This window comes from Drosophila biarmipes, unplaced genomic scaffold (assembly GCF_025231255.1).
Source record: "Drosophila biarmipes strain raj3 unplaced genomic scaffold, RU_DBia_V1.1 ptg000013l, whole genome shotgun sequence".
NCBI classification, from domain to species: Eukaryota; Metazoa; Arthropoda; class Insecta; order Diptera; family Drosophilidae; genus Drosophila; species Drosophila biarmipes.
In genome coordinates this window covers 63,814-91,125 of record NW_026114532.1, presented here as the reverse complement: position 1 = coordinate 91,125, position 27,312 = coordinate 63,814, and the positions used below count along the sequence as shown (strand labels likewise).

The window sequence follows — 27,312 nt, the reverse complement described above, 5'->3', positions numbered from 1 at the left end:
TCTTATGTATGCCACCGTGGCAAGACATAGAACCATCGTGTGCTCTCTTAAGGATTTCTGGCACTAGTTCCTTCGGTATCCAGAGTTTCCATGCGTAATCATCGTGGACTTGTTCCCCTGTAGAATGCTCTGATTTCCGATACACATAGCCATTATCAGCTTTGAGGTCAGGAAAGTTAGCTTGATTTGCTTTTACTTTTTCTACTAGATCCACATATTCTGCTTTCTTAAACTCTTCAGAATCCAAGTCCACTAGAAGTCCTTCCCGTAAATCTACAGCGGCTATCACGTCTTCGTTGACGCGAGACAACGAATCGGGAACAACGTTAAGGGAGCCTTTGCGATGCTCAATCTTAAAGTTGTACCTTTGCAAAGCCAACGCCCATCGTGCCAACCGGGAATTCAGGTCATGGTTGGACATTAACCACTTCAATGAGGCGTGATCCGTTATGATTGTGAATTCCATTCCTTCAACATATGCCCTGAAACTTTTAAGAGCTACGATGGCCGCTAAACATTCTTGCTCGGTTACAGTATAGTTGCGTTGGGCCTTGTTAAGCTTCTTGGAGATGAAGGCAATCGGACGTTCATCTCCTTCTTCGGATATTTGTACAAGCACAGCGCCTACCCCTGTTTTACTCGCATCGCAGTGTATTGCGAACGGTTTCGAGAAATCGGGGCTACACAAAACTGGAGCTTCGCTTAGACGTTGCTTCAGCTCCTCGAAGGCTTTTATAGCTTCGTCAGTTAGACTAAACTTTCGTTTTGTGGTCATTAGGTCGGTCAAAGGAGTAGCGAGTGAAGCAAAATTTGGCACAAACTTTCGATACCATCCACACAGGCCCATGAAACTTCTCAAGCTTCGCAGACTTTTAGGGACAGGAAAATTTTTTATTGCTGCCACCTTTTCGGGATCCGTTCGGATTCCACCGTCGCCTATGATGTGCCCTAAATATCGAACGCGTAGCATACAGAAATGACTTTTACCAATATTTAGAGTCAAACCTGCCCGTTTAATTTGCAAGGCCAATTCTCTCAGTACTTCGAGGTGCCGTTCAAATGTGGAAGAAACTACTAATAAATCGTCAAGATAAATAAACACCTCATTGCGGAGATGGGCTGGTACCACCTTATCCATTAGTCGGGACATTGTGCTTGTGGCGTTACAAAGCCCGAACGGCATTACCTTAAATTGGTAGAGAGGTCTGCCTGGGACTGTGAATGCTGTTTTGTCGCGGGATGATTCCTCTAGAGGCACCTGCCAATAAGCGTCCTTTAGATCCAGGCTTGAAATATACTCAGCTCTTGGTAACCGACTTAAGATTCCACTTATTTGAGGAAGTGGGTAAGCATCTTTCTCGGTGAAACTGTTCACCTTCCTACAGTCCAAACAAATTCTTACTTTGCCAAGTTTGGTTACCATTACGATAGGGGATGACCATGAACTTTCGGATTCTTCTATTACTCCCAATGCTATCATTCGGTCGATTTCGGATTTCTGTTTGACAAGCGACCTCGAAGTGCCGGGTTTTGAGTTTTTTGAGCACTTGCTGCAACTAGGTTTATATGTATTGGCGGCTCCACAGCCGTAACAAAATATTCTTCTCTCGGTCACGCAGTCCTGATACCGGTGCCCTTCTTTGCGGCAATTCCAGCATGACAGTGCAAGCGCAGAGATATCCCCTTCATTTTCAGACTCCGTTTCCTGAAGACTTTCTGAGGTTTCAGCAAACTCTGAAACGTCGCGCTTAAATGGCGTGTTTCTTATGTACCCCTGGTATCGCTTAGCATCAGCCAAAAAATCTTCGCGCCTTCGACAAATTTCTCTCAAGTCTGAAACTGTTTTAATATCCAGATTCAGAAGCTCATGCCTAATTTCCGTTCGTAAGTTGTTCTTAAGGACTCTTACCAGTTTGTTCGGCGCCCACGGCTGCTCTAGCTGATCGATTAAATCAGATATTTTGTCGTAAAAGCAATCGAAAGTTTCATTCGGCTTTTGTTTTGTATTCCTGATTAACTCCTCGATATCCCCATCATCTCTATTTTGTCTAAACTGCAGACGTAGAGCTGAACAGAAATTATCCCAACGGACTTCACCATGTGCTTTATGATATCGCCAATAGAACTCGTTGGCTTTTCCTTCAAACAGAACAGATGCGTTCTTACAGAGCACGGAAAAATTATTTCCTAACGTTTCCCTAGTCAGTGCTTCAACTCGGTAAATAAAATTGTCCACTGGTACTCCTCCTCCGGAATATTTAATCTTCCATCCGTTCAGAATATGTACCACTTTATCAGGACGGCTCAATAAATCGGATGTGGAACTTTGATGCGAAGCAGTTGAAACCGAAGTCATTCTTACGTCCTGTAGATTATCATCAGTTCCCCTACTCGCGTTGGTCCTATTACTAACGTCTCTAATAGTCTGTTGAGAAGACTGCTCACCCTGGCTATTATTAGCCTCCGGGCTTTGAGTTGCTCTCACCCTGGTTATGATATCAGATACAGAACTTTGGATTAATTCTGCCATCCTTTCCGATAGAGTCGCTAGTAATCTGCGTTCCATTGCCAATAAGGTGATGGCATTAGCATTAATAACACTTGTATTGATGTTGCCGCTGCTGTTGGTACTTGCATTAAGTCCTGACGTAGAGGCTGTGTTGTCCCCAACTTCTCTTTCAATATTCTCGACGAGTGGACGGTTCCTTGATTGACTACGCGTTTCCCGCTCCGCATTATCGGAGACCTTTGGAACTTTGGGCCTACAGGAACTTTTGCACACCGGACACTGTATACTTTTCTTCCAGTGACCCTCTATGCATCTCTTATGAAATTCATGTTGACACGCTGTTCTATAAACATCGACACCGCTAATCTCGCCTTTGCATATAGGACAGAGTGAATTTGAGCTGTTCTCAGCGTCCTTTTCCGGAGATCGATCTAACCCCATTTTCTAGCGAGACTATCTCCTTATCCGAACAAATGTATCCCAAAAATAATCCGACCACAGTTAACTAACCGCAGTAATAAAATTAAAACAAAAAAAAAAAAATTACAACGATCGTAACTTTGCGATAAGATAAAAAAAATAAAAAAATTGTTTACTGAACTGATTGCTTGATGTCACACGAATCGAAGGGTATTTTCTTGTTACCATCCTTAGAAATGAGAAAAGATATAGAAAGGCGCAATGACCTGGACTAAAGGAGGGAGACGCTAATTTACTTTACTCCGGTATCGGACAGTGACTTTTCGGAAAACCTCTCACATGTATTCCAGATCCAGAATAAATTATAGTGCCCCTGTGAAAGAATAATAATTGTCATAAACTACTTCTGGATGTGACGCTTCTCTCAAGCAACGCCAGCATTTTCCGTTTAGATTAGTTTGTGATTTTATTTAAGTAAGTAAGTAATGGCATTTCAAACCGGGACAGAAATCGACCTAAGTGCGTGTGTTTTCTTCCCGTTTTCCTCAGCTTGTTAAGTGCCAAATTTAGGAAGGTTTCTTTGATAATTCTTGATTTTCGGTCAAAAAAAATAATGTTAATAATTATACAGTTTTGATTTCCGAGAAAAATTTAAAATTTACAAAAAACCCTTGAGATGAGAGGAAGGAAATAAAAAAAAATGAAAAAGAGTCGAATTGGTTTATCCATGAGTCTTAATGAGTAAACTCACTAAGGCCCCACGTTGGGCGCCACCTTTGTTATTAATAATAATTAATTATAACTGTAACGTGTAACGTTCGACTGAGGGACTAATTTTCGAAAGAATCTGTGATGGCGTGGCACGCTGTAGGTCCGGCGCTAGCTCGTGGCTTTGGGGTGGAGGTCTTGCTCTCACAGATTCAGTTACGATGCACACATTATTATTAACATCTCAAGAAATTGAGCGTGCTTGCGACATTGAAAGGAGCTAGTCATATAAATCGGAAGAACGATAAACCAAATTCAAAAAGAAAAAAAAAGAAAGGAAGGGAAAAACAGCATATAAAGTAAAGATCAAAGAAAGAAGAATGTAACTATTTGCGTGGCTGCTGGTGTAATTGCGCCCGCTTATCGCCCACCCTACCTAGGTCGCCTTCCGCTAGAGCATGGCTCTGGTGACCCCTTTTTTCCCTACGACCGTGGAATCATCAGCTCAGTTCAGCAATACGTTTCTTTTAAGTTTCCATTTTTAATGACAAAATTCAAAATATCTTAATATTATCAAAGAAAATATAGTAAGTAATATAAACAAAAGAATAATTCATTATAATATTTTTCAGAAAAAAATATGTTCAGGTATAGGCATAAATTTCGTATTTATATAATTTTGGTGAGCGTATTTAAAACCTAAGAATATGTTTAGGTATCAACTTCATTATCGGGGTTTTTTTTTTTTTTTTTTTTTTTTTTCACGTATAATCTTTACCACAATTTCCACAACAATTTTTTTATAAGTTAATTAGATTGGTTTAAATGACCCGAGTTAATTTCTTTTAAAGGTATAGAATTGATGAACTACTAGTATTAATTTAATATTGAAATATCTAGTAAAATATATTATAATTAATATTTTTTCCTTTTCCTTATTTATTTGTTTTCTTGTAATTGGTGTCTATTAATTCTCGCCCAAGAATAAACAAAAGTTTCACCCATAGATTCCGATACCATTCGAATGTGAATATAAATTAAACAAAGACAACTCACTCAGATTTCCATCGGCGAAAGATCGATCTTCCGTTCAACGTACAGGCTGGAAAAAAAATCAGGCGTTTCATACCGCCCTATGGGTTAAAATACTTTCACTTTTCTTGGCGAGTGCAAACGATTGGAAGGAAACTTTTCTGATCACAAACCCGGCATTTTACATCGCGAATATCTCTCTCAAATAAAAAAAATGTGTGGCCTAGATCTTTCTGTCTTGTGCCCTTGGTTAAAGGTCGGAGGTCGCTCCTCTTCTACACTAGTTGTCTGGGGCTAGTCGAACGTCGCTGGCACCAATGGGCCAAGCCCCAGTGGCTCACGCAATGACGACGCCAACCGGGGAATCTAATCGGCTCCTCTGTCGGCTAAGCGAGCTAGCGATGCGCGCGCCTCAGTCAGCGGTCTCTTGGCCACTTCTCCGGCTTGTGCTTCTCCGATGTGGCTGGTCCTCCGGTAGGGCTTCCTCTTACGGCGGGGCTACTCCGGTGCGCTCCCCGACAGGGCGCTCCTCTGGCGGATGCTTCTCCGATGCGGCAGGGTGCTCCTCTGGCGTATGCTCTGCGGCGGGGTGCTCCTCTGGCGTGCGCGGTGCGGCAGGGTGCTCCTCTGGCGGATGCTTTGCGGCGGGGTGCTCCTCTGGCGTGCGCGGTGCGGCAGGGTGCTCCTCTGGCGGATGCTTTGCGGCGGGGTGCTCCTCTGGCGTGCGCGGTGCGGCAGGGTGCTCCTCTGGCGGATGCTTTGCGGCGGGGTGCTCCTCTGGCGTGCGCGGTGCGGCAGGGTGCTCCTCTGGCGGATGCTTTGCGGCGGGGTGCTCCTCTGGCGTGCGCGGTGCGATTTGGCTGCCTTTCTGCAGCTCTGCGAAATTTGTGTGGCTACTGTAAATTTTTAAGTGCGGGAAAATCGAGCACAAGGTTTACCCACCTGGTGGTTTTGGGGTTCTTATGCCCCAAAAAAAAATGTTCCACAGATTTAAAAAAAATAAATTCGTGATCGGACTTGGGGCCCTATCTCAGGGGCTTTCTTACATCTCCTGCCTGAGATACACGTGAGATGTTACCAATTTTACCGGAATAGAGAGTGAGTGCATCTGCACTCAATGACGACTTGATTTGAAAAGACCGAATCAAAATTAGCGTGGGGTAATTGGGGCCATCGGCGGAAATGTTTCACAGCTGAGTCGAGCTTTCCAAAGACTCCCTGCGCCGGCTGACCTTCGATGAATTACCATTCTCATTGGTATTACCCCGATAGCATTGCACCAAAATTTCGGATATGCAACGAAGCTCGGCTTACATATACTGAAGAGAAGCATACTTCTAGGATGAACTAAAACGGCCGATTCAGTCGCCACTACAGAACACTCATGGTTTTGTTGACAGTAGACATTATATGGCAGTCAAATTTAAACTTTGAGACCAAAAAAACGGTTGAGTGGCGTATTTTGAAGAAAGTATCTAATAAACGTAGAAGAACCATAAAAAGTCATAACGCACAGTATCACTGAAAGCAATTTGTAGAAATCAATTTGCTGACCATTACATCGGGATGGGAACTTTAAACACAAAAGGCTCAATTGATTGGGCTTCGAAGGAAAGCTGATGTTTACTATATCGAGCCTAAAAGCCTAAGGCAAAGACAAAGGCAAATGCTGAGTTTTAAAAGGCGCAATTGATTGGGCTTCAAACGTAAGCTGATGCTTACTTTAATTTTGATTTGTTTAACTTAGCTGGGAAACCAAGATCGGACCTCGAAACCAAAGGAAAACGCAGAGTTTGAAAGTATTGTTTATAAAAGCAATAAGCGACCTAGTTTCACCGGTTGGATAACTTCCCGATCCAATATAAAGTTCATTTAATTGATCTCTAAATTCTGTTATAAAATTTTCTTGGTTAATAGATTTGTCTGGTTTTGGCCGTTGTTTTTTGGTAACAAATAAGAAAGCTTTCTTGTATTTTATAATAAGTAATAAAATCAAATATGTAATGATTAAAAGTGGTTTGTTGACTCAGGTTTTCTATTTTATTTCTATTCGTAAGTTTTATTTTAATTCAATTTTTATTCTCAGCTCAGCTTCTACACGAGTGTTTCCAATCGTCTATCTTCATCAAGTGTCCCTATTCCGATCTTCAAATAGTCCTCAGCTCCTACTTATTTCTACATTATTGGAACATCGGAATTGGAACATAAGCGCGGAATGTTATTATCATTAAATAGTCATATCTTATATCCACTTAATTTATATACAGCTTCTAATATACTGCTAACAGGTTTATTAATTTAATGAAAGGATTTAAAGGAGAGTTTTAAGTTATTTGATTATATGTAAACGGATATTTCATAATTTGAATTTCATAATTTCATAAAAATGAACTGTGAAAGTTGGAGTTGTCAACAAAATGTTTACCATTTATAAGAATGGCACCATTTTGTTTTGTTTGTTTTTCTCATATTTTTTATACCCATGCAGAGGGTATAATAATTTCAGTCAGAAGTTTGCAACGCAGTAAAGGAGACGTTTCCGAACCCATAAAGTATACATATTCTTGATCAGCATCACTAGACTAATCCATCTAGCCGTGTCCGTCCGTCCGTCTGTCCGCCCGTCTGTCCGTCCCTTTCTACGCAAACTAGTCTCTCATTTTTAAAGCTATCGGGCTGAAATTTTCCCAAAAGTCTTCTTTCTATTGCAGGTAGTATATAAGTATAGTATATAAGTCGGAACCAGCCGGATCGGACAACTATATCTTATAGCTCCCATAGGATCTATCGGGGAACAAATTAAAAAAAATTATATCTTTCGTGTTTTTTAACATAAACCTTTCTAAGCTTGGATATAACATTTTTAAATTAGTTCTGAATTTCGAATTAAATTTCATCAAAATCGGACGACTATATCATATAGCTCCCAAAGGAACAATCGGAAAATTTGTGGTAAAGTAATATTGAAAAATTCGGTGTTTTTTAACTTATAACCTCCTACGCTTGGAAATAATATTTTTTGAATTCCGAATTAAGTTTTATCAAAATCGGACGACTATATCATATAGCTGCCATAGGAACGATCGGAAAATTAGTAGGAAAACATGAAATACACATTATTTCCTTTGTGTTTTTTAACATATAACCTTATAAGCTTGAAAATAACATTTTTTAATTAGTTCTGAATTTCGAATTAAATTTTATTAATATCAGACGACTATATCAAATAGCTGTCATAGGAACGATCAGATAATTGGTGGGAAATAAGGTGAAACAAATTATAGCTTTAAGGCTTTTTGACATATTATCTTATAATATTGGAAATAAGAATTTTTATATTCATAAGAATTTCGAATTCAATTTAATAAAATTATTGATTATTTTTTATAATTGCAAGGGTATACAAACTTCGGCTTGCCGAAGTTAACTTCCTTTCTTGTTTACAAGTGGACTTCTCTTCATTTAATCCTTCCTTCGAAGGAAAGCTGATGTTTACTATATCGAGCCTAAAAGCCTAAGGCAAAGACAAAGGCAAATGCTGAGTTTTAAAAGGCGCAATTGATTGAGCTTCAAACGTAAGCTGATGCTTACTTTAATTTTGATTTGTTTAACTTAGCTGGGAAACCAAGATCGGACCTCGAAACCAAAGGAAAACGCAGAGTTTGAAAGTATTGTTTATAAAAGCAATAAGCGACCTAGTTTCACCGGTTGGATAACTTCCCGATCCAATATAAAGTTAATTTAATTGATCTCTAAATTCTGTTATAAAATTTTCTTGGTTAATAGATTTGTCTGGTTTTGGCCGTTGTTTTTTGGTAACAAATAAGAAAGCTTTCTTGTATTTTATAATAAGTAATAAAATCAAATATGTAATGATTAAAAGTGGTTTGTTGACTCAGGTTTTCTATTTTATTTCTATTCGTAAGTTTTATTTTAATTCAATTTTTATTCTCAGCTCAGCTTTTACACGTGTGTTTCCACTCGTCTATCTTCATCAAGTGTCCCTATTCCGATCTTCAAATAGTCCTCAGCTCCTACTTATTTCTACATTATTGGAACATCGGAATTGGAACATAAGCGCGGAATGTTATTATCATTAAATAGTCATATCTTATATCCACTTAATTTATATACAGCTTTTAATATATTGCTAACAGGTTTATTAATTTATTGAAAGGATTTAAAGGAGAGTTCTGAGTTATTTGATTATATGTAAACGGATATTTCATAATTTGAATTTCATAATTTCTTAAAAATGAACTATGAAAGTTGGAGTTGTCAACAAAATGTTTACCATTTATAAGAATGGCACCATTTTCTTTTTTTTTGTTTTTCTCATACTTTTTATACCCATGCAGAGGGTATAATAATTTCAGTCAGAAGTGTGCAATGCAGTAAAGGAGACGTTTCCGAACCCATAAAGTATAAATATTCTTGATCAGCATCACTAGACTAATCCATCTAGCCGTGTTCGTCCGTCCGTCCGTCTGTCCGTCCCTTTCTACGCAAACTAGTCTCTCAGTTTTAAAGCTATCGGGCTGAAATTTTCCCAAAAGTCTTCTTTCTATTGCAGGTAGTATATAAGTCGTAACCAGCCGGATCGGACAACTATATCTTATAGCTCCCATAGGATCTATCGGGGAACAAATTAAAAAAAATTATATCTTTCGTGTTTTTTAACATAAACCTTTCTAAGCTTGGATATAACATTTTTAAATTAGTTCTGAATTTCGAATTAAATTTCATCAAAATCGGACGACTATATCATATAGCTCCCAAAGGAACAATCGGAAAATTTGTGATAAAGTAATATTGAAAAATTCGGTGTTTTTTTAACTTATAACCTCCTACGCTTGGAAATAATATTTTTTGAATTCCGAATTAAGTTTTATTAAAATCGGACGACTATATCATATAGCTGCCATAGGAACGATCGGAAAATTAGTAGGAAAACATGAAATACACATTATTTCCTTTGTGTTTTTTAACATATAACCTTATAAGCTTGAAAATAACATTTTTTAATTAGTTCTGAATTTCGAATTAAATTTTATTATTTTATTTCATAGGAACGATCAGATAATTGGAGGGAAATAAGGTGAAACAAATTATAGCTTTAAGGCTTTTTGACATATTATCTTATAATATTGGAAATAAGAATTTTTATATTCATAAGAATTTCCAATTCAATTTAATAAAATTATTGATTATTTTTTATAATTGATGATAAAGTTTATTATAGTTGCAGACAAAAATTTGATGTACATCGTGGCAAATTTAGAGGATAATAATTTCGTGTTAGTCTAACAGGAACATTCAATTTTAGGCGGTTTAAAAGATCTGCAGAATCAATGTCACCTCTTATAAGATTTTGTATAAAAGTAGTACCAAGCAGTATTCTACGATTTACAAGTGTAGGTAAATTAAGCAATAGTAATCTACTCTGGTAGGAAGGTAGCCTTACGTTTTGATCCCAGTTCAAACTACGCAGAGCAAATAAGAGAAATTTTTTTGTACCGACTTAATATGGTCGATGTGCACTTGATATTGTGGACTCCAAACCGACGGACAATATTCCAAAATAGGACGGACAAGGGAGGTAAATAATAATTTGCTCATATAAGAGCCATTAAATTCTTTTGACCAACGCTTTATAAACCCAAGAGCACTCATGGCTTAGTTAACAGTGGACATAAAGTGGCAGTCAAATTTAAGTTTAGGGTTAAGAAGAACACCTAAATTGATATGCTTGGTATGCGTGGGGCCCTTTTATCAGTTCGGGCAAAAATGCGAGTCTGCGAAGAAGATAAATAAAACAAATAGAGACAAGACACAAATGAAAATAAAAGGCGTAACTAAAATTGAATCAAATGAATTTAAACATAGAAGTTGATGTGCAAATTAAATGTGAAGGTTGTTTAATTTATTACATAGAACGTGAAAAGGCTCGTCCAGACAAAAATTTGATGCACATCGTGGCAAATTTAGAACTAAATAATTCCGTGTTAGTCTTACAAGAACATTGAAAGTTAGGCGGCTTACAAGTTCTACAAAAAGATTTTGCATGAAAGTAATATCGAGCATTGTTCTACGATTTACACGTGTATGTAAATTAAGCACGTAGAATCCCAGTTCAAACTACTATGGGCAAAAGTAAGACTTTTTTGTACCAACTCAATTAGGTCAATATGCAATTGATGTTGTGGGCTCCAAACCGAAGAACAATATTTTTAAAAAGGACGGGCAAGGGAGGTAAATAATAATTTAGTTGTATAAGGGTCATCAAACATTTTTGACCAACGCTTCACAAACTCAAGAACACTCATGGTTTTGTTGACAGTAGACATTATATGGCAGTCAAATTTAAACTTTGAGACCAAAAAAACGGTTGAGTGGCGTATTTTGAAGAAAGTATCTAATAAACGTAGAAGAACCATAGAAAGTCATAACGTTGCATTCAAGGCAGTTCGAATTTAAAACGTTTTACGCACAGCACTGAAAGCAATTTGTAGAAATCAATTTGCTGACCGATGTAATTTGATGGGAACTTTAAACACAAAAGGCTCAATTGATTGGGTTTCGAAGGAAAGCTGATGTTTACTATATCGAGCCTAAAAGCCTAAGGCAAAGACAAAGGCAAATGCTGAGTTTTAAAAGGCGCAATTGATTGGGCTTCAAACGTAAGCTGATGCTTACTTTAATTTTGATTTGTTTAACTTAGCTGGGAAACCAAGATCGGACCTCGAAACCAAAGGAAAACGCAGAGTTTGAAAGTATTGTTTATAAAAGCAATAAGCGGCCTAGTTTCACCGGTTGGATAACTTCCCGATCCAATATAAAGTTCATTTAATTGATCTCTAAATTCTGTTATAAAATTTTCTTAGTTAATAGATTTGTCTGGTTTTGGCCGTTGTTTTCTGGTAGCAAATAAGAAAGCATTTTTGTATTTGATAATAAGAAAAAAAAATAAAATATGTAATGATTAAAAGTGGTTTGTTGACTCAGGTTATCTATTTTATTTCTATTCATAAGTTTTATTTTAATTCAATTTTTATTCTCAGCTCAGCTTTTACACGAGTGTTTCCACTCGTCTATCTTCATCAAGTGTCCCTATTCCGATGTTCAAATAGTCCTCAGCTCCTACTTATTTCTACATTATTGGAACATCGGAATTGGAACATAAGCGCGGAATGTTATTATCATTAAATAGTCATATCTTATATCCACTTAATTTATATACAGCTTTTAATATATTGCTAACAGGTTTATTAATTTAATGAAAAGATTTAAAGGAGAGTTCTGAGTTATTTGATTATATGTAAACGGATATTTCATAATTTGAATTTCATAATTTCATAAAAATGAACTATGAAAGTTGGAGTTGTCAACAAAATGTTTACCATTTATAAGAATGGCACCATTTTGTTTTGTTTGTTTTTCTCATATTTTTTATACCCATGCAGAGGGTATAATAATTTCAGTCAGAAGTTTGCAACGCAGTAAAGGAGACGTTTCCGAACCCATAAAGTATACATATTCTTGATCAGCATCACTAGACTAATCCATCTAGCCGTGTCTGTCCGTCCGTCTGTCCGTCCGTCTGTCCGTCCGTCTGTCCGTCCCTTTCTACGCAAACTAGTCTCTCAGTTTTAAAGCTATTGGGCTGAAATTTTCCCAAAAGTCTTCTTTCTCTTGCAGGTAGTATATAAGTCGGAACCAGCCGGATCGGACAACTATATCTTATAGCTCCCATAGGATCTATCGGGGAACAAATTAAAGAAAATTATATCTTTCGTGTTTTTTAACATAAACCTTTCTAAGCTTGGATATAACATTTTTAAATTAGTTCTGAATTTCGAATTAAATTTCATCAAAATCGGACGACTATATCATATAGCTCCCAAAGGAACAATCGGAAAATTTGTGATAAAGTAATATTGAAAAATTCGGTGTTTTTTTAACTTATAACCTCCTACGCTTGGAAATAATATTTTTTGAATTCCGAATTAAGTTTTATTAAAATCGGACGACTATATCATATAGCTGCCATAGGAACGATCGGAAAATTAGTAGGAAAACATGAAATACACATTATTTCCTTTGTGTTTTTTAACATATAACCTTATAAGCTTGAAAATAACATTTTTTAATTAGTTCTGAATTTCGAATTAAATTTTATTATTTTATTTCATAGGAACGATCAGATAATTGGAGGGAAATAAGGTGAAACAAATTATAGCTTTAAGGCTTTTTGACATATTATCTTATAATATTGGAAATAAGAATTTTTATATTCATAAGAATTTCCAATTCAATTTAATAAAATTATTGATTATTTTTTATAATTGATGATAAAGTTTATTATAGTTGCAGACAAAAATTTGAAGTACATCGTGGCAAATTTAGAGGATAATAATTTCGTGTTAGTCTAACAGGAACATTCAATTTTAGGCGGTTTAAAAGATCTGCAGAATCAATGTCACCTCTTATAAGATTTTGTATAAAAGTAGTACCAAGCATTATTCTACGATTTACAAGTGTAGGTAAATTAAGCAATAGTAATCTACTCTGGTAGGAAGGTAGCCTTACGTTTTGATCCCAGTTCAAACTACGCAGAGCAAATAAGAGAAATTTTTTTGTACCGACTTAATATGGTCGATGTGCACTTGATATTGTGGACTCCAAACCGACGGACAATATTCCAAAATAGGACGGACAAGGGAGGTAAATAATAATTTGCTCATATAAGAGCCATTAAATTCTTTTGACCAACGCTTTATAAACCCAAGAGCACTCATGGCTTAGTTAACAGTGGACATAAAGTGGCAGTCAAATTTAAGTTTAGGGTTAAGAAGAACACCTAAATTGATATGCTTGATATGCGTGGGGCCCTTTTATCAGTTCGGGCAAAAATGCGAGTCTGCGAAGAAGATAAATAAAACAAATAGAGACAAGACACAAATGAAAATAAAAGGCGTAACTAAAATTGAATCAAATGAATTTAAACATAGAAGTTGAAGTGCAAATTAAATGTGAAGGTTGTTTAATTTATTACATAGAACGTGAAAAGGCTCGTCCAGACAAAAATTTGATGCACATCGTGGCAAATTTAGAACTAAATAATTCCGTGTTAGTCTTACAAGAACATTGAAAGTTAGGCGGCTTACAAGTTCTACAAAAAGATTTTGCATGAAAGTAATATCGAGCATTGTTCTACGATTTACACGTGTATGTAAATTAAGCACGTAGAATCCCAGTTCAAACTACTATGGGCAAAAGTAAGACTTTTTTGTACCAACTCAATTAGGTCAATATGCAATTGATGTTGTGGGCTCCAAACCGAAGAACAATATTTTTAAAAAGGACGGGCAAGGAAGGTAAATAATAATTTAGTTGTATAAGGGTCATCAAACATTTTTGACCAACGCTTCACAAACTCAATAACACTCATGGTTTTGTTGACAGTAGACATTATATGGCAGTCAAATTTAAACTTTGAGACCAAAAAAACGGTTGAGTGGCGTATTTTGAAGAAAGTATCTAATAAACGTAGAAGAACCATAGAAAGTCATAACGTTGCATTCAAGGCAGTTCGAATTTAAAACGTTTTACGCACAGCACTGAAAGCAATTTGTAGAAATCAATTTGCTGACCGATGTAATTTGATGGGAACTTTAAACACAAAAGGCTCAATTGATTGGGTTTCGAAGGAAAGCTGATGTTTACTATATCGAGCCTAAAAGCCTAAGGCAAAGACAAAGGCAAATGCTGAGTTTTAAAAGGCGCAATTGATTGGGCTTCAAACGTAAGCTGATGCTTACTTTAATTTTGATTTGTTTAACTTAGCTGGGAAACCAAGATCGGACCTCGAAACCAAAGGAAAACGCAGAGTTTGAAAGTATTGTTTATAAAAGCAATAAGCGGCCTAGTTTCACCGGTTGGATAACTTCCCGATCCAATATAAAGTTCATTTAATTGATCTCTAAATTCTGTTATAAAATTTTCTTAGTTAATAGATTTGTCTGGTTTTGGCCGTTGTTTTCTGGTAGCAAATAAGAAAGCATTTTTGTATTTGATAATAAGAAAAAAAAATAAAATATGTAATGATTAAAAGTGGTTTGTTGACTCAGGTTATCTATTTTATTTCTATTCATAAGTTTTATTTTAATTCAATTTTTATTCTCAGCTCAGCTTTTACACGAGTGTTTCCACTCGTCTATCTTCATCAAGTGTCCCTATTCCGATCTTCAAATAGTCCTCAGCTCCTACTTATTTCTACATTATTGGAACATCGGAATTGGAACATAAGCGCGGAATGTTATTATCATTAAATAGTCATATCTTATATCCACTTAATTTATATACAGCTTTTAATATATTGCTAACAGGTTTATTAATTTAATATAAGGATTTAAAGGAGAGTTCTGAGTTATTTGATTATATGTAAACGGATATTTCATAATTTGAATTTCATAATTTCATAAAAATGAACTATGAAAGTTGGAGTTGTCAACAAAATGTTTACCATTTATAAGAATGGCACCATTTTGTTTTGTTTGTTTTTCTCATATTTTTTATACCCATGCAGAGGGTATAATAATTTCAGTCAGAAGTTTGCAACGCAGTAAAGGAGACGTTTCCGAACCCATAAAGTATACATATTCTTGATCAGCATCACTAGACTAATCCATCTAGCCGTGTCCGTCCGTCCGTCTGTCCGTCCGTCTGTCCGTCCCTTTCTACGCAAACTAGTCTCTCAGTTTTAAAGCTATCGGGCTGAAATTTTCCCAAAAGTCTTCTTTCTATTGCAGGTAGTATATAAGTCGGAACCAGCCGGATCGGACAACTATATCTTATAGCTCCCATAGGATCTATCGGGAAACAAATTAAAGAAAATTATATCTTTCGTGTTTTTTAACATAAACCTTTCTAAGCTTGGATATAACATTTTTAAATTAGTTCTGAATTTCGAATTAAATTTCATCAAAATCGGACGACTATATCATATATCTCCCAAAGGAACAATCGGAAAATTTGTGGTAAAGTAATATTGAAAAATTCGGTGTTTTTTAACTTATAACCTCCTACGCTTGGAAATAATATTTTTTGAATTCCGAATTAAGTTTTATCAAAATCGGACGACTATATCATATAGCTGCCATAGGAACGATCGGAAAATTAGTAGGAAAACATGAAATACACATTATTTCCTTTGTGTTTTTTAACATATAACCTTATAAGCTTGAAAATAACATTTCTTAATTAGTTCTGAATTTCGAATTAAATTTTATTAATATCAGACGACTATATCAAATAGCTGTCATAGGAACGATCAGATAATTGGTGGGAAATAAGGTGAAACAAATTATAGCTTTAAGGCTTGTTGACATATTATCTTATAATATTGGGAATAAGAATTTTTATATTCATAAGAATTTCCAATTCAATTTAATAAAATTATTGATTATTTTTTAATTGCAAGGGTATACAAACTTCGGCTTGCCGAAGTTAACTTTCTTTCTTGTTTACAAGTGGACTTCTCATCATTTAATCCTTAATTATATATATATATATATATATATATATATATATATGTATGGACGTTGATGCACTTCAAACAGTACAAACATGTGGCCCAACGACACCAAGCACGTGCTTGTTACGCGCGGGGCCGTTTTATCAATTTGGGAAAAAATGCGAGTTCTCGAGGAAGATACATACATAAAACAAATAGGGACGGCACACAAATGAAAAGAAAAGGCCCAACTAAGAATTAATCAAATGAGTTGAAATATTAGTTTTTAATACCGGGGTAGATGTTGAAATGCTAATTGAATGATAAAGTTTATTATAGTTGCAGACAAAAATTTGATGTACATCGTGGCAAATTTAGAGGATAATAATTTCGTGTTAGTCTAACAGGAACATTCAATTTTAGGCGGTTTAAAAGACCTGCAGAATCAATGTCACCTCTTATAAGATTTTGTATAAAAGTAGTACCAAACATTATTCTACGATTTACAAGTGTAGGTAAATTAAGCAATAGTAATCTACTCTGGTAGGAAGGTAGCCTTACGTTTTGATCCCAGTTCAAACTACGCAGAGCAAATAAGAGAAATTTTTTTTGTACCGACTTAATATGGTCGATGTGCACTGATATTGTGGACTCCAAACCGACGAACAATATTCCAAAATAGGATGGACAAGGGAGGTAAATAATAATTTGCTCATATAAGAGCCATTAAATTCTTTTGACCAACGCTTTATAAACCCAAGAACACTCATGGCTTAGTTAACAGTGGACATAAAGTGGCAGTCAAATTTAAGTTGAGGGTTAAGAAGAACACCTAAATTGATATGCTTGATATGCGTGGGGCCCTTTTATCAGTTCGGGCAAAAATGCGAGTCTGCGAAGAAGATAAATAAAACAAATAGAGACAAGACACAAATGAAAATAAAAGGCGTAACTAAAATTGAATCAAATGAATTTAAACATAGAAGTTGAAGTGCAAATTAAATGTGAAGGTTGTTTAATTTATTACATAGAACGTGAAAAGGCTCGTCCAGACAAAAATTTGATGCACATCGTGGCAAATTTAGAACTAAATAATTCCGTGTTAGTCTTACAAGAACATTGAAAGTTAGGCGGCTTACAAGTTCTACAAAAAGATTTTGCATGAAAGTAATATCGAGCATTGTTCTACGATTTACACGTGTATGTAAATTAAGCACGTAGGATCCCAGTTCAAACTACTATGGGCAAAAGTAAGACTTTTTTGTACCAACTCAATTAGGTCAATATGCAATTGATGTTGTGGGCTCCAAACCGAAGAACAATATTTTTAAAAAGGACGGGCAAGGGAGGTAAATAATAATTTAGTTGTATAAGGGTCATCAAACATTTTTGACCAACGCTTCACAAACCCAAGAACACTCATGGTTTTGTTGACAGTAGACATTATATGGCAGTCAAATTTAAACTTTGAGACCAAAAAAACGGTTGAGTGGCGTATTTTGAAGAAAGTATCTAATAAACGTAGAAGAACCATAGAAAGTCATAACGTTGCATTCAAGGCAGTTCGAATTTAAAACGTTTTACGCACAGCATCACTGAAAGCAATTTGTAGAAATCAATTTGCTGACCGATGTAATTTGATGGGAACTTTAAACACAAAAGGCTCAATTGATTGGGCTTCGAAGGAAAGCTGATGTTTACTATATCGAGCCTCAAAGCAAAGACAAAGGCAAATGCTGAGTTTTAAAAGGCGCAATTGATTGGGCTTCAAAAGTAAGCTGATGCTTACTTTAATTTTGATTTGTTTAACTTAGCTGGGAAACCAAGATCGGACCTCGAAACCAAAGGAAAACGCAGAGTTTGAAAGTATTGTTTATAAAAGCAATAAGCGGCCTAGTTCCACCGGTTGGATAACTTCCCGATCCAATATAAAGTTCATTTAATTGATCTCTAAATTCTGTTATAAAATTTTCTTAGTTAATAGATTTGTCTGGTTTTGGCCGTTGTTTTTTGGTAACAAATAAGAAAGCATTTTTGTATTTTATAATAATTAAAAAAATCAAATATGTAATGATTAAAAGTGGTTTGTTGACTCAGGTTTTCTATTTTATTTCTATTCGTAAGTTTTATTTTAATTCAATTTTTATTCTCAGCTCAGCTTTTACACGTGTGTTTCCAATCGTCTATCTTCATCAAGTGTCCCTATTCCGATCTTTAAATAGTTCTTAGCTCCTACTTATTTCTACATTATTGGAACATTGGACTTGGAACATAAGCGCGGAATATTATTATCATTAAATAGTCATATCTTATATCCACTTAATTTATATACAGCTTCTAATATACTGCTAACAGGTTTATTAATTTAATGAAAGCATTTAAAGGAGAGTTTTGAGTTATTTCATTATATGTAAACGGATATTTCATAATTTGAATTTCATAATTTCATAAAAATGAACTATGAAAGTTGGAGTTGTCAACAAAATGTTTACCATTTATAAGAATGACACCATTTTTTTTTGTTTGTTTTTCTCATACTTTTTATACCCATGCAGAGGGTATAACGATTTCAGTCAGAAGTTTGCAACGCAGTAAAGGAGACGTTTCCGAACCCATAAAGTATACATATTCTTGATCAGCATCACTAGACTAATCCATCTAGCCGTGTCCGTCCGTCCGTCTGTCCGTCCGTCTGTCCGTCCCTTTCTACGCAAACTAGTCTCTCAGTTTTAAAGCTATCGGGCTGAAATTTTCCCAAAAGTCTTCTTTCTATTGCAGGTAGTATATAAGTATAGTATATAAGTCGGAACCAGCCGGATTGGACAACTATATCTTATAGCTCCCATAGGATCTATCGGGGAACAAATTAAAAAAAATTAAATCTTTCGTGTTTTTTAACATAAACCTTTCTAAGCTTGGATATAACATTTTTAAATTAGTTCTGAATTCCGAATTAAATTTCATCAAAATCGGACGACTATATCATATAGCTCCCAAAGGAACAATCGGAAAATTTATGGTAAAGTAATATTGAAAAATTCGGTGTTTTTTAACTTATAACATCCTACGCTTGGAAATAATATATTTTGAATTCCGAATTAAGTTTTATCAAAATCGGACGACTATATCATATAGCTGCCATAGGAACGATCGGAAAATTAGTAGGAAAACATGAAATACACATTATTTCCTTTGTGTTTTTTAACATATAACCTTATAAGCTTGAAAATAACATTTCTTAATTAGTTCTGAATTTCGAATTAAATTTTATTAATATCAGACGACTATATCAAATAGCTGTCATAGGAACGATCAGATAATTGGTGGGAAATAAGGTGAAACAAACTATAGCTTTAAGGCTTTTTGACATATTATCTTATAATATTGGGAATAAGAATTTTTATATTCATAGGAATTTCGAATTCAATTTAATAAAATTATTGATTATTTTTATAATTGCAAGGGTATACAAACTTCGGCTTGCCGAAGTTAACTTCCTTTCTTGTTTACAAGTGGACTTCTCATCATTTAATCCTTAATTATATATATGTATGGACGTTGATGTACTTCAAACAGTACAAACATGTGGCCCAACGACACCAAGCACGTGCTTGTTACGCGCGGGGCCGTTTTATCAATTTGGGAAAAAATGCGAGTTCTCGAGGAAGATACATACATAAAACAAATAGAGACGGCACACAAATGAAAACAAAAGGCCCAACTAAGAATTAAGCAAATGAGTTGAGATATTAGTTTTTAATACCGGGGTAGATGTTGAAATGCTAATTGAATGATAAAGTTTATTATAGTTGCAGACAAAAATTTGATGTACATCGTGGCAAATTTAGAGGATAGGAACATTCAATTTTAGGCGGCTTAAAAGACCTGCAGAATCAATGTCACCTCTTATAAGATTTTGTATAAAAGTAGTACCAAGCATTATTCTACGATTTACAAGTGTAGGTAAATTAAGCAATAGTAATCTACTCTGGTAGGAAGGTAGCCTTACGTTTTGATCCCAGTTCAAACTACGCAGAGCAAATAAGAGAAATTTTTTTTGTACCGACTTAATATGGTCGATGTGCACTTGATATTGTGGACTCCAAACCGACGAACAATATTCCAAAATAGGACGGACAAGGGAGGTAAATAATAATTTGCTCATATAAGAGCCATTAAATTCTTTTGACCAACGCTTTATAAACCCAAGAACACTCATGGCTTAGTTAACAGTGGACATAAAGTGGCAGTCAAATTTAAGTTTAGGGTTAAGAAGAACACCTAAATTGATATGCTTGATATGCGTGGGGCCCTTTTATCAGTTCGGGCAAAAATGCGAGTCTGCGAAGAAGATAAATGAAACAAATAGAGACAAGACACAAATGAAAATAAAAGGCGTAACTAAAATTGAATCAAATGAATTTTAACATAGAAGTTAAAGTGCAAATTAAATGTGAAGGTTGTTTAATTTATTACATAGAACGTGAAAAGGCTCGTCCAGACAAAAATTTGATGCACATCGTGGCAAATTTAGAACTAAATAATTCCGTGTTAGTCTTACAAGAACATTGAAAGTTAGGCGGCTTACAAGTTCTACAAAAAGATTTTGCATGAAAGTAATATCGAGCATTGTTCTACGATTTACACGTGTATGTAAATTAAGCACGTAGGATCCCAGATCAAACTACTATGGGCAAAAGTAAGACTTTTTTGTACCAACTCAATTAGGTCAATATGCAATTGATGTTGTGGGCTCCAAACCGAAGAACAATATTTTTAAAAAGGACGGGCAAGGGAGGTAAATAATAATTTAGTTGTATAAGGGTCATCAAACATTTTTGACCAACGCTTCACAAACCCAAGAACACTCATGGTTTTGTTGACAGTAGACATTATATGGCAGTCAAATTTAAACTTTGAGACCAAAAAAACGGTTGAGTGGCGTATTTTGAAGAAAGTATCTAATAAACGTAGAAGAACCATAGAAAGTCATAACGTTGCATTCAAGGCAGTTCGAATTTAAAACGTTTTACGCACAGCATCACTGAAAGCAATTTGTAGAAATCAATTTGCTGACCGATGTAATTTGATGGGAACTTTAAACACAAAAGGCTCAATTGATTGGGCTTCGAAGGAAAGCTGATGTTTACTATATCGAGCCTAAAAGCCTAAGGCAAAGACAAAGGCAAATGCTGAGTTTTAAAAGGCGCAATTGATTGGGCTTCAAACGTAAGCTGATGCTTACTTTAATTTTGATTTGTTTAACTTAGCTGGGAAACCAAGATCGGACCTGGAAACCAAAGGAAAACGCAGAGTTTGAAAGTATTGTTTATAAAAGCAATAAGCGGCCTAGTTTCACCGGTTGGATAACTTCCCGATCCAATATAAAGTTCATTTAATTGATCTCTAAATTCTGTTATAAAATTTTCTTAGTTAATAGATTTGTCTGGTTTTGGCCGTTGTTTTTTGGTAACAAATAAGAAAGCATTTTTGTATTTTATAATAATTAAAAAAATCAAATATGTAATGATTAAAAGTGGTTTGTTGACTCAGGTTTTCTATTTTATTTCTATTCGTAAGTTTTATTTTAATTCAATTTTTATTCTCAGCTCAGCTTTTACACGTGTGTTTCCAATCGTCTATCTTCATCAAGTGTCCCTATTCCGATCTTTAAATAGTTCTTAGCTCCTACTTATTTCTACATTATTGGAACATCGGACTTGGAACATAAGCGCGGAATGTTATTATCATTAAATAGTCATATCTTATATCCACTTAATTTATATACAGCTTCTAATATACTGCTAACAGGTTTATTAATTTAATGAAAGGATTTAAAGGAGAGTTTTGAGTTACTTCATTATATGTAAACGGATATTTCATAATTTGAATTTCATAATTTCATAAAAATGAACTATGAAAGTTGGAGTTGTCAACAAAATGTTTACAATTTATAAGAATGGCACCAGTTTTTTTGTTTGTTTTTCTCATACTTTTTATACCCATGCAGAGGGTATAATAATTTCAATCAGAAGTTTGCAACGCAGTAAAGGAGACGTTTCCGAACCCATAAAGTATACATATTCTTGATCAGCATCACTAGACTAATCCATCTAGCCGTGTCCGTCCGTCCGTCTGTCCGTCCCTTTCTACGCAAACTAGTCTCTCAGTTTTAAAGCTATCGGGCTGAAATTTTCCCAAAAGTCTTCTTTCTATTGCAGGTAGTATATAAGTATAGTATATAAGTCGGAACCAGCCGGATCGGACAACTATATCTTATAGCTCCCATAGGATCTATCGGGGAACAAATTAAAAAAAATTATATCTTTCGTGTTTTTTAACATAAACCTTTCTAAGCTTGGATATAACATTTTTAAATTAGTTCTGAATTTCGAATTAAATTTCATCAAAATCGGACGACTATATCATATAGCTCCCAAAGGAACAATCGGAAAATTTGTGGTAAAGTAATATTGAAAAATTCGGTGTTTTTTAACTTATAACCTCCTACGCTTGGAAATAATATTTTTTGAATTCCGAATTAAGTTTTATCAAAATCGGACGACTATATAATATAGCTGCCATAGGAACGATCGGAAAATTAGTAGGAAAACATGAAATACACATTATTTCCTTTGTGTTTTTAAACATATAACCTTATAAGCTTGAAAATAACATTTCTTAATTAGTTCTGAATTTCGAATTAAATTTTATTAATATCAGACGACTATATCAAATAGCTGTCATAGGAACGATCAGATAATTGGTGGGAAATAAGGTGAAACAAATTATAGCTTTAAGGCTTTTTGACATATTATCTTATAATATTGGGAATAAGAATTTTTATATTCATAGGAATTTCGAATTCAATTTAATAAAATTATTGATTATTTTTATAATTGCAAGGGTATACAAACTTCGGCTTGCCGAAGTTAACTTCCTTTCTTGTTTACAAGTGGACTTCTCATCATTTAATCCTTAATTATATATATATATATATTTATATATATATATGTATGGACGTTGATGCACTTCAAACAGTACAAACATGTGGCCCAACGACACCAAGCACGTGCTTGTTACGCGCGGGGCCGTTTTATCAATTTGGGAAAAAATGCGAGTTCTCGAGGAAGATACATACATAAAACAAATAGGGACGGCACACAAATGAAAAGAAAAGGCCCAACTAAGAATTAATCAAATGAGTTGAAATATTAGTTTTTAATACCGGGGTAGATGTTGAAATGCTAATTGAATGATAAAGTTGCAGACAAAAATTTGATGTACATCGTGGCAAATTTAGAGGATAGGAACATTCAATTTTAGGCGGTTTAAAAGATCTGCAGAATCAATGTCACCTCTTATAAGATTTTGTATAAAAGTAGTACCAAGCATTATTCTACGATTTACAAGTGTAGGTAAATTAAGCAATAGTAATCTACTCTGGTAGGAAGGCAGCCTTACGTTTTGATCCCAGTTCAAACTACGCAGAGCAAATAAGAGAAATTTTTTTTGTACCGACTTAATATGGTCGATGTGCACTTGATATTGTGGACTCCAAACCGACGAACAATATTCCAAAATAGGACGGACAAGGGAGGTAAATAATAATTTGCTCATATAAGAGCCATTAAATTCTTTTGACCAACTCTTTATAAACCCAAGAACACTCATGGCTTAGTTAACAGTGGACATAAAGTGGCAGTCAAATTTAAGTTTAGGGTTAAGAAGAACACCTAAATTGATATGCTTGATATGCGTGGGGCCCTTTTATCAGTTCGGGCAAAAATGCGAGTCTGCGAAGAAGATAAATAAAACAAATAGAGACAAGACACAAATGAAAATAAAAGGCGTAACTAAAATTGAATCAAATGAATTTTAACATAGAAGTTAAAGTGCAAATTAAATGTGAAGGTTGTTTAATTTATTACATAGAACATGAAAAGGCTCGTCCAGACCAAAATTTGATGCACATCGTGGCAAATTTAGAACTAAATAATTCCGTGTTAGTCTTACAAGAACATTGAAAGTTAGGCGGCTTACAAGTTCTACAAAAAGATTTTGCATGAAAGTAATACAGAGCATTGTTCTACGATTTACACGTGTATGTAAATTAAGCACGTAGGATCCCAGTTCAAACTACTATGGGCAAAAGTAAGACTTTTTTGTACCAACTCAATTAGGTCAATATGCAATTGATGTTGTGGGCTCCAAACCGAAGAACAATATTTTTAAAAAGGACGGGCAAGGGAGGTAAATAATAATTTAGTTGTATAAGGGTCATCAAACATTTTTGACCAACGCTTCACAAACCCAAGAACACTCATGGTTTTGTTGACAGTAGACATTATATGGCAGTCAAAATTAAACTTTGAGACCAAAAAAACGGTTGAGTGGCGTATTTTGAAGAAAGTATCTAATAAACGTAGAAGAACCATAGAAAGTCATAACGTTGCATTCAAGGCAGTTCGAATTTAAAACGTTTTACGCACAGCATCACTGAAAGCAATTTGTAGAAATCAATTTGCTGACCGATGTAATTTGATGGGAACTTTAAACACAAAAGGCTCAATTGATTGGGCTTCGAAGGAAAGCTGATGTTTACTATATTGAGCCTAAAAGCCTAAGGCAAAGACAAAGGCAAATGCTGAGTTTTGAAAGGCGCAATTGATTGGGCTTCAAACGTAAGCTGATGCTTACTTTAATTTTGATTTGTTTAACTTAGCTGGGAAACCAAGATCGGACCTGGAAACCAAAGGAAAACGCAGAGTTTGAAAGTATTGTTTATAAAAGCAATAAGCGGCCTAGTTTCACCGGTTGGATAACTTCCCGATCCAATATAAAGTTCACTTAATTGATCTCTAAATTCTGTTATAAAATTTTCTTAGTTACTAGATTTGTCTGGTTTTGGCCGTTGTTTTCTGGTAACAAATAAGAAAGCATTTTTGTATTTTATAATAAGAAAAAAAATAAAATATGTAATGATTAAAAGTGGTTTATTGACTCAGGTTATCTATTTTATTTCTATTCATAAGTTTTATTTTAATTCAATTTTTATTCTCAGCTCAGCTTTTACACGAGTGTTTCCAATCGTCTATCTTCATCAAGTGTCCCTATTCCGATCTTCAAATAGTCCTCAGCTCCTACTTATTTCTACATTATTGGAACATCGGAATTGGAACATAAGCGCGGAATGTTATTATCATTAAATAGTCATATCTTATATCCACTTAATTTATATACAGCTTCTAATATACTGCTAACAGGTTTATTAATTTAATGAAAGGATTTAAAGGAGAGTTTTGAGTTATTTGATAATATTTAATCGGATTTCCGTCCGTCTGTCCGTCCGTCTGTCCGTCCCTTTCTACGCAAACTAGTCTCTCAGTTTTAAAGCTATCGGGCTGAAAGTTTCCCAAAAGTCTTCTTTCTATTGCATGTAGTATATAAGTCGGAACCAGCCGGATCGGACAACTATATCTTATAGCTTCCATAGGATCTATCGGGGAACAAATTAAAAAAATTATACCTTTCGTGTTTTTTAACATAAACCTTTCTAAGCTTGGATATAACATTTTTAAATTAGTTCTGAATTTCGAATTAAATTTCATCAAAATCGGACGACTATATTATCATATAGCTCCCAAAGGAACAATCGGAAAATTTGTGGTAAAATAATATTGAAAAATTATATCTTCGGTGTTTTTTAACTTATAACCTCCTACACTTGGAAATATCATTTTTTGAATTCCGAATTAAGTTTTATCAAAATCGGACGACTATATCATATAGCTGCCATAGGAACGATCGGAAAATCAGTAGGAAAACATGAAATACAAATGATATCATTTGTGCTTTTAAACATATAATCTTATGAGCTTGAAAATAACATTTTTTAATTAGTTCTGAATTTCGAATTAAATTTTATTAATATCAGACGACTATATCATATAGCTTTCATAGGAACGATCGGATAATTGGTGGGAAATAAGGTGAAACAAATTATAGCTTTAAGGCTTTTTGACATATTATCTTATAATATTGGGAATAAAAATTTTTATATTTTTAAGAATTTCGAATTCAATTTAATAAAATTATTGATTATTTTTTATAATTGCAAGGGTATGCAAACTTCGGCTTGCCGAAGTTAACTTCCTTTCTTGTTTACATGTGGATTTCTCATCATTTAATCCTTAATTATATATATATATATGTATGGACGTTGATGGACTTCAAACAGTACAAACAAGTGGCCCAACGACAAGCACGTGCTTGTTACGCGCGTGGCCGTTTTATCAATTTGGAAAAAAATGCGAGTTCACGAGGAAGATACATACATAAAACAAATAGAGACGGCACACAAATGAAAACAAAAGGCACAACTAAGAATTAAGCAAATGAGTTGAAATATTAGTTTTTAATACCGGGGTAGATGTTGAAATGCTAATTGAATGATAAAGTTTATTATAGTTGCACACAAAAATTTGATGTACATCGTGGCAAATTTAGAGGATAATAATTTCGTGTTAGTCCAACAGGAACATTCAATTTTAGGCGGTTTAAAAGATCTGCAGAATCAATGTCACCTCTTATAAGATTTTGTATAAAAGTAGCATTATTCTACGATTTACAAGTGTAGGTAAATTAAGCAATAGTAATCTACTCTGGTAGGAAGGTAGCCTTACGTTTTGATCCCAGTTCAACCTACGCAGGGCAAATAAGAGAAATTTTTTTTGTACCGACTCAATATGGTCGATGTGCACTTGATATTGTGGACTCCAAACCGACGAACAATATTCCAAAATAGGACGGACAAGGGAGGTAAATAATAATTTGCTCATATAAGAGCCATTAAATTCTTTTGACCAACGCTTTATAAACCCAAGAACACTCATGGCTTTGTTCACAGTGGACATAAAGTGGCAGTCAAATTTAAGTTTAGGGTCAAGAAGAACACCTAAATTGTTAACTGAATATATCGGCCAAGTGAAGTTTTTTTTAGAAAGTAACTGATAAACGTAGGAGTACCCCTATAAAAAGACTATATGACATAATTATATGATAAACAAAGCTTAACATAATCAGCATACATTAGTACACGAGAATGTGTTATGATTGAAGGAAGATA

General features: G+C 34.8%; 1 protein-coding gene across 5 annotated transcripts in view; it reads left to right on the top strand.

The window, feature by feature from the left end:
* The window catches only part of LOC127011836 (uncharacterized), a 112,345-nt gene that overhangs the window by 41,119 nt on the left and 43,914 nt on the right, over positions 1-27,312 (top strand). Inside the window, exon 1 of one of the 5 annotated variants that reach the window (XM_050890027.1) lies at positions 26,928-27,005. The exons of the other annotated variants lie outside the window; for them this stretch is intronic. Within the exon in view, the coding sequence (XP_050745984.1) occupies positions 26,933-27,005 (73 nt within the window). The 5' untranslated portion in view covers positions 26,928-26,932. Of the gene's footprint in view, positions 1-26,927; positions 27,006-27,312 lie in introns of those variants that run through there. 5 annotated transcript variants of the gene reach the window in all.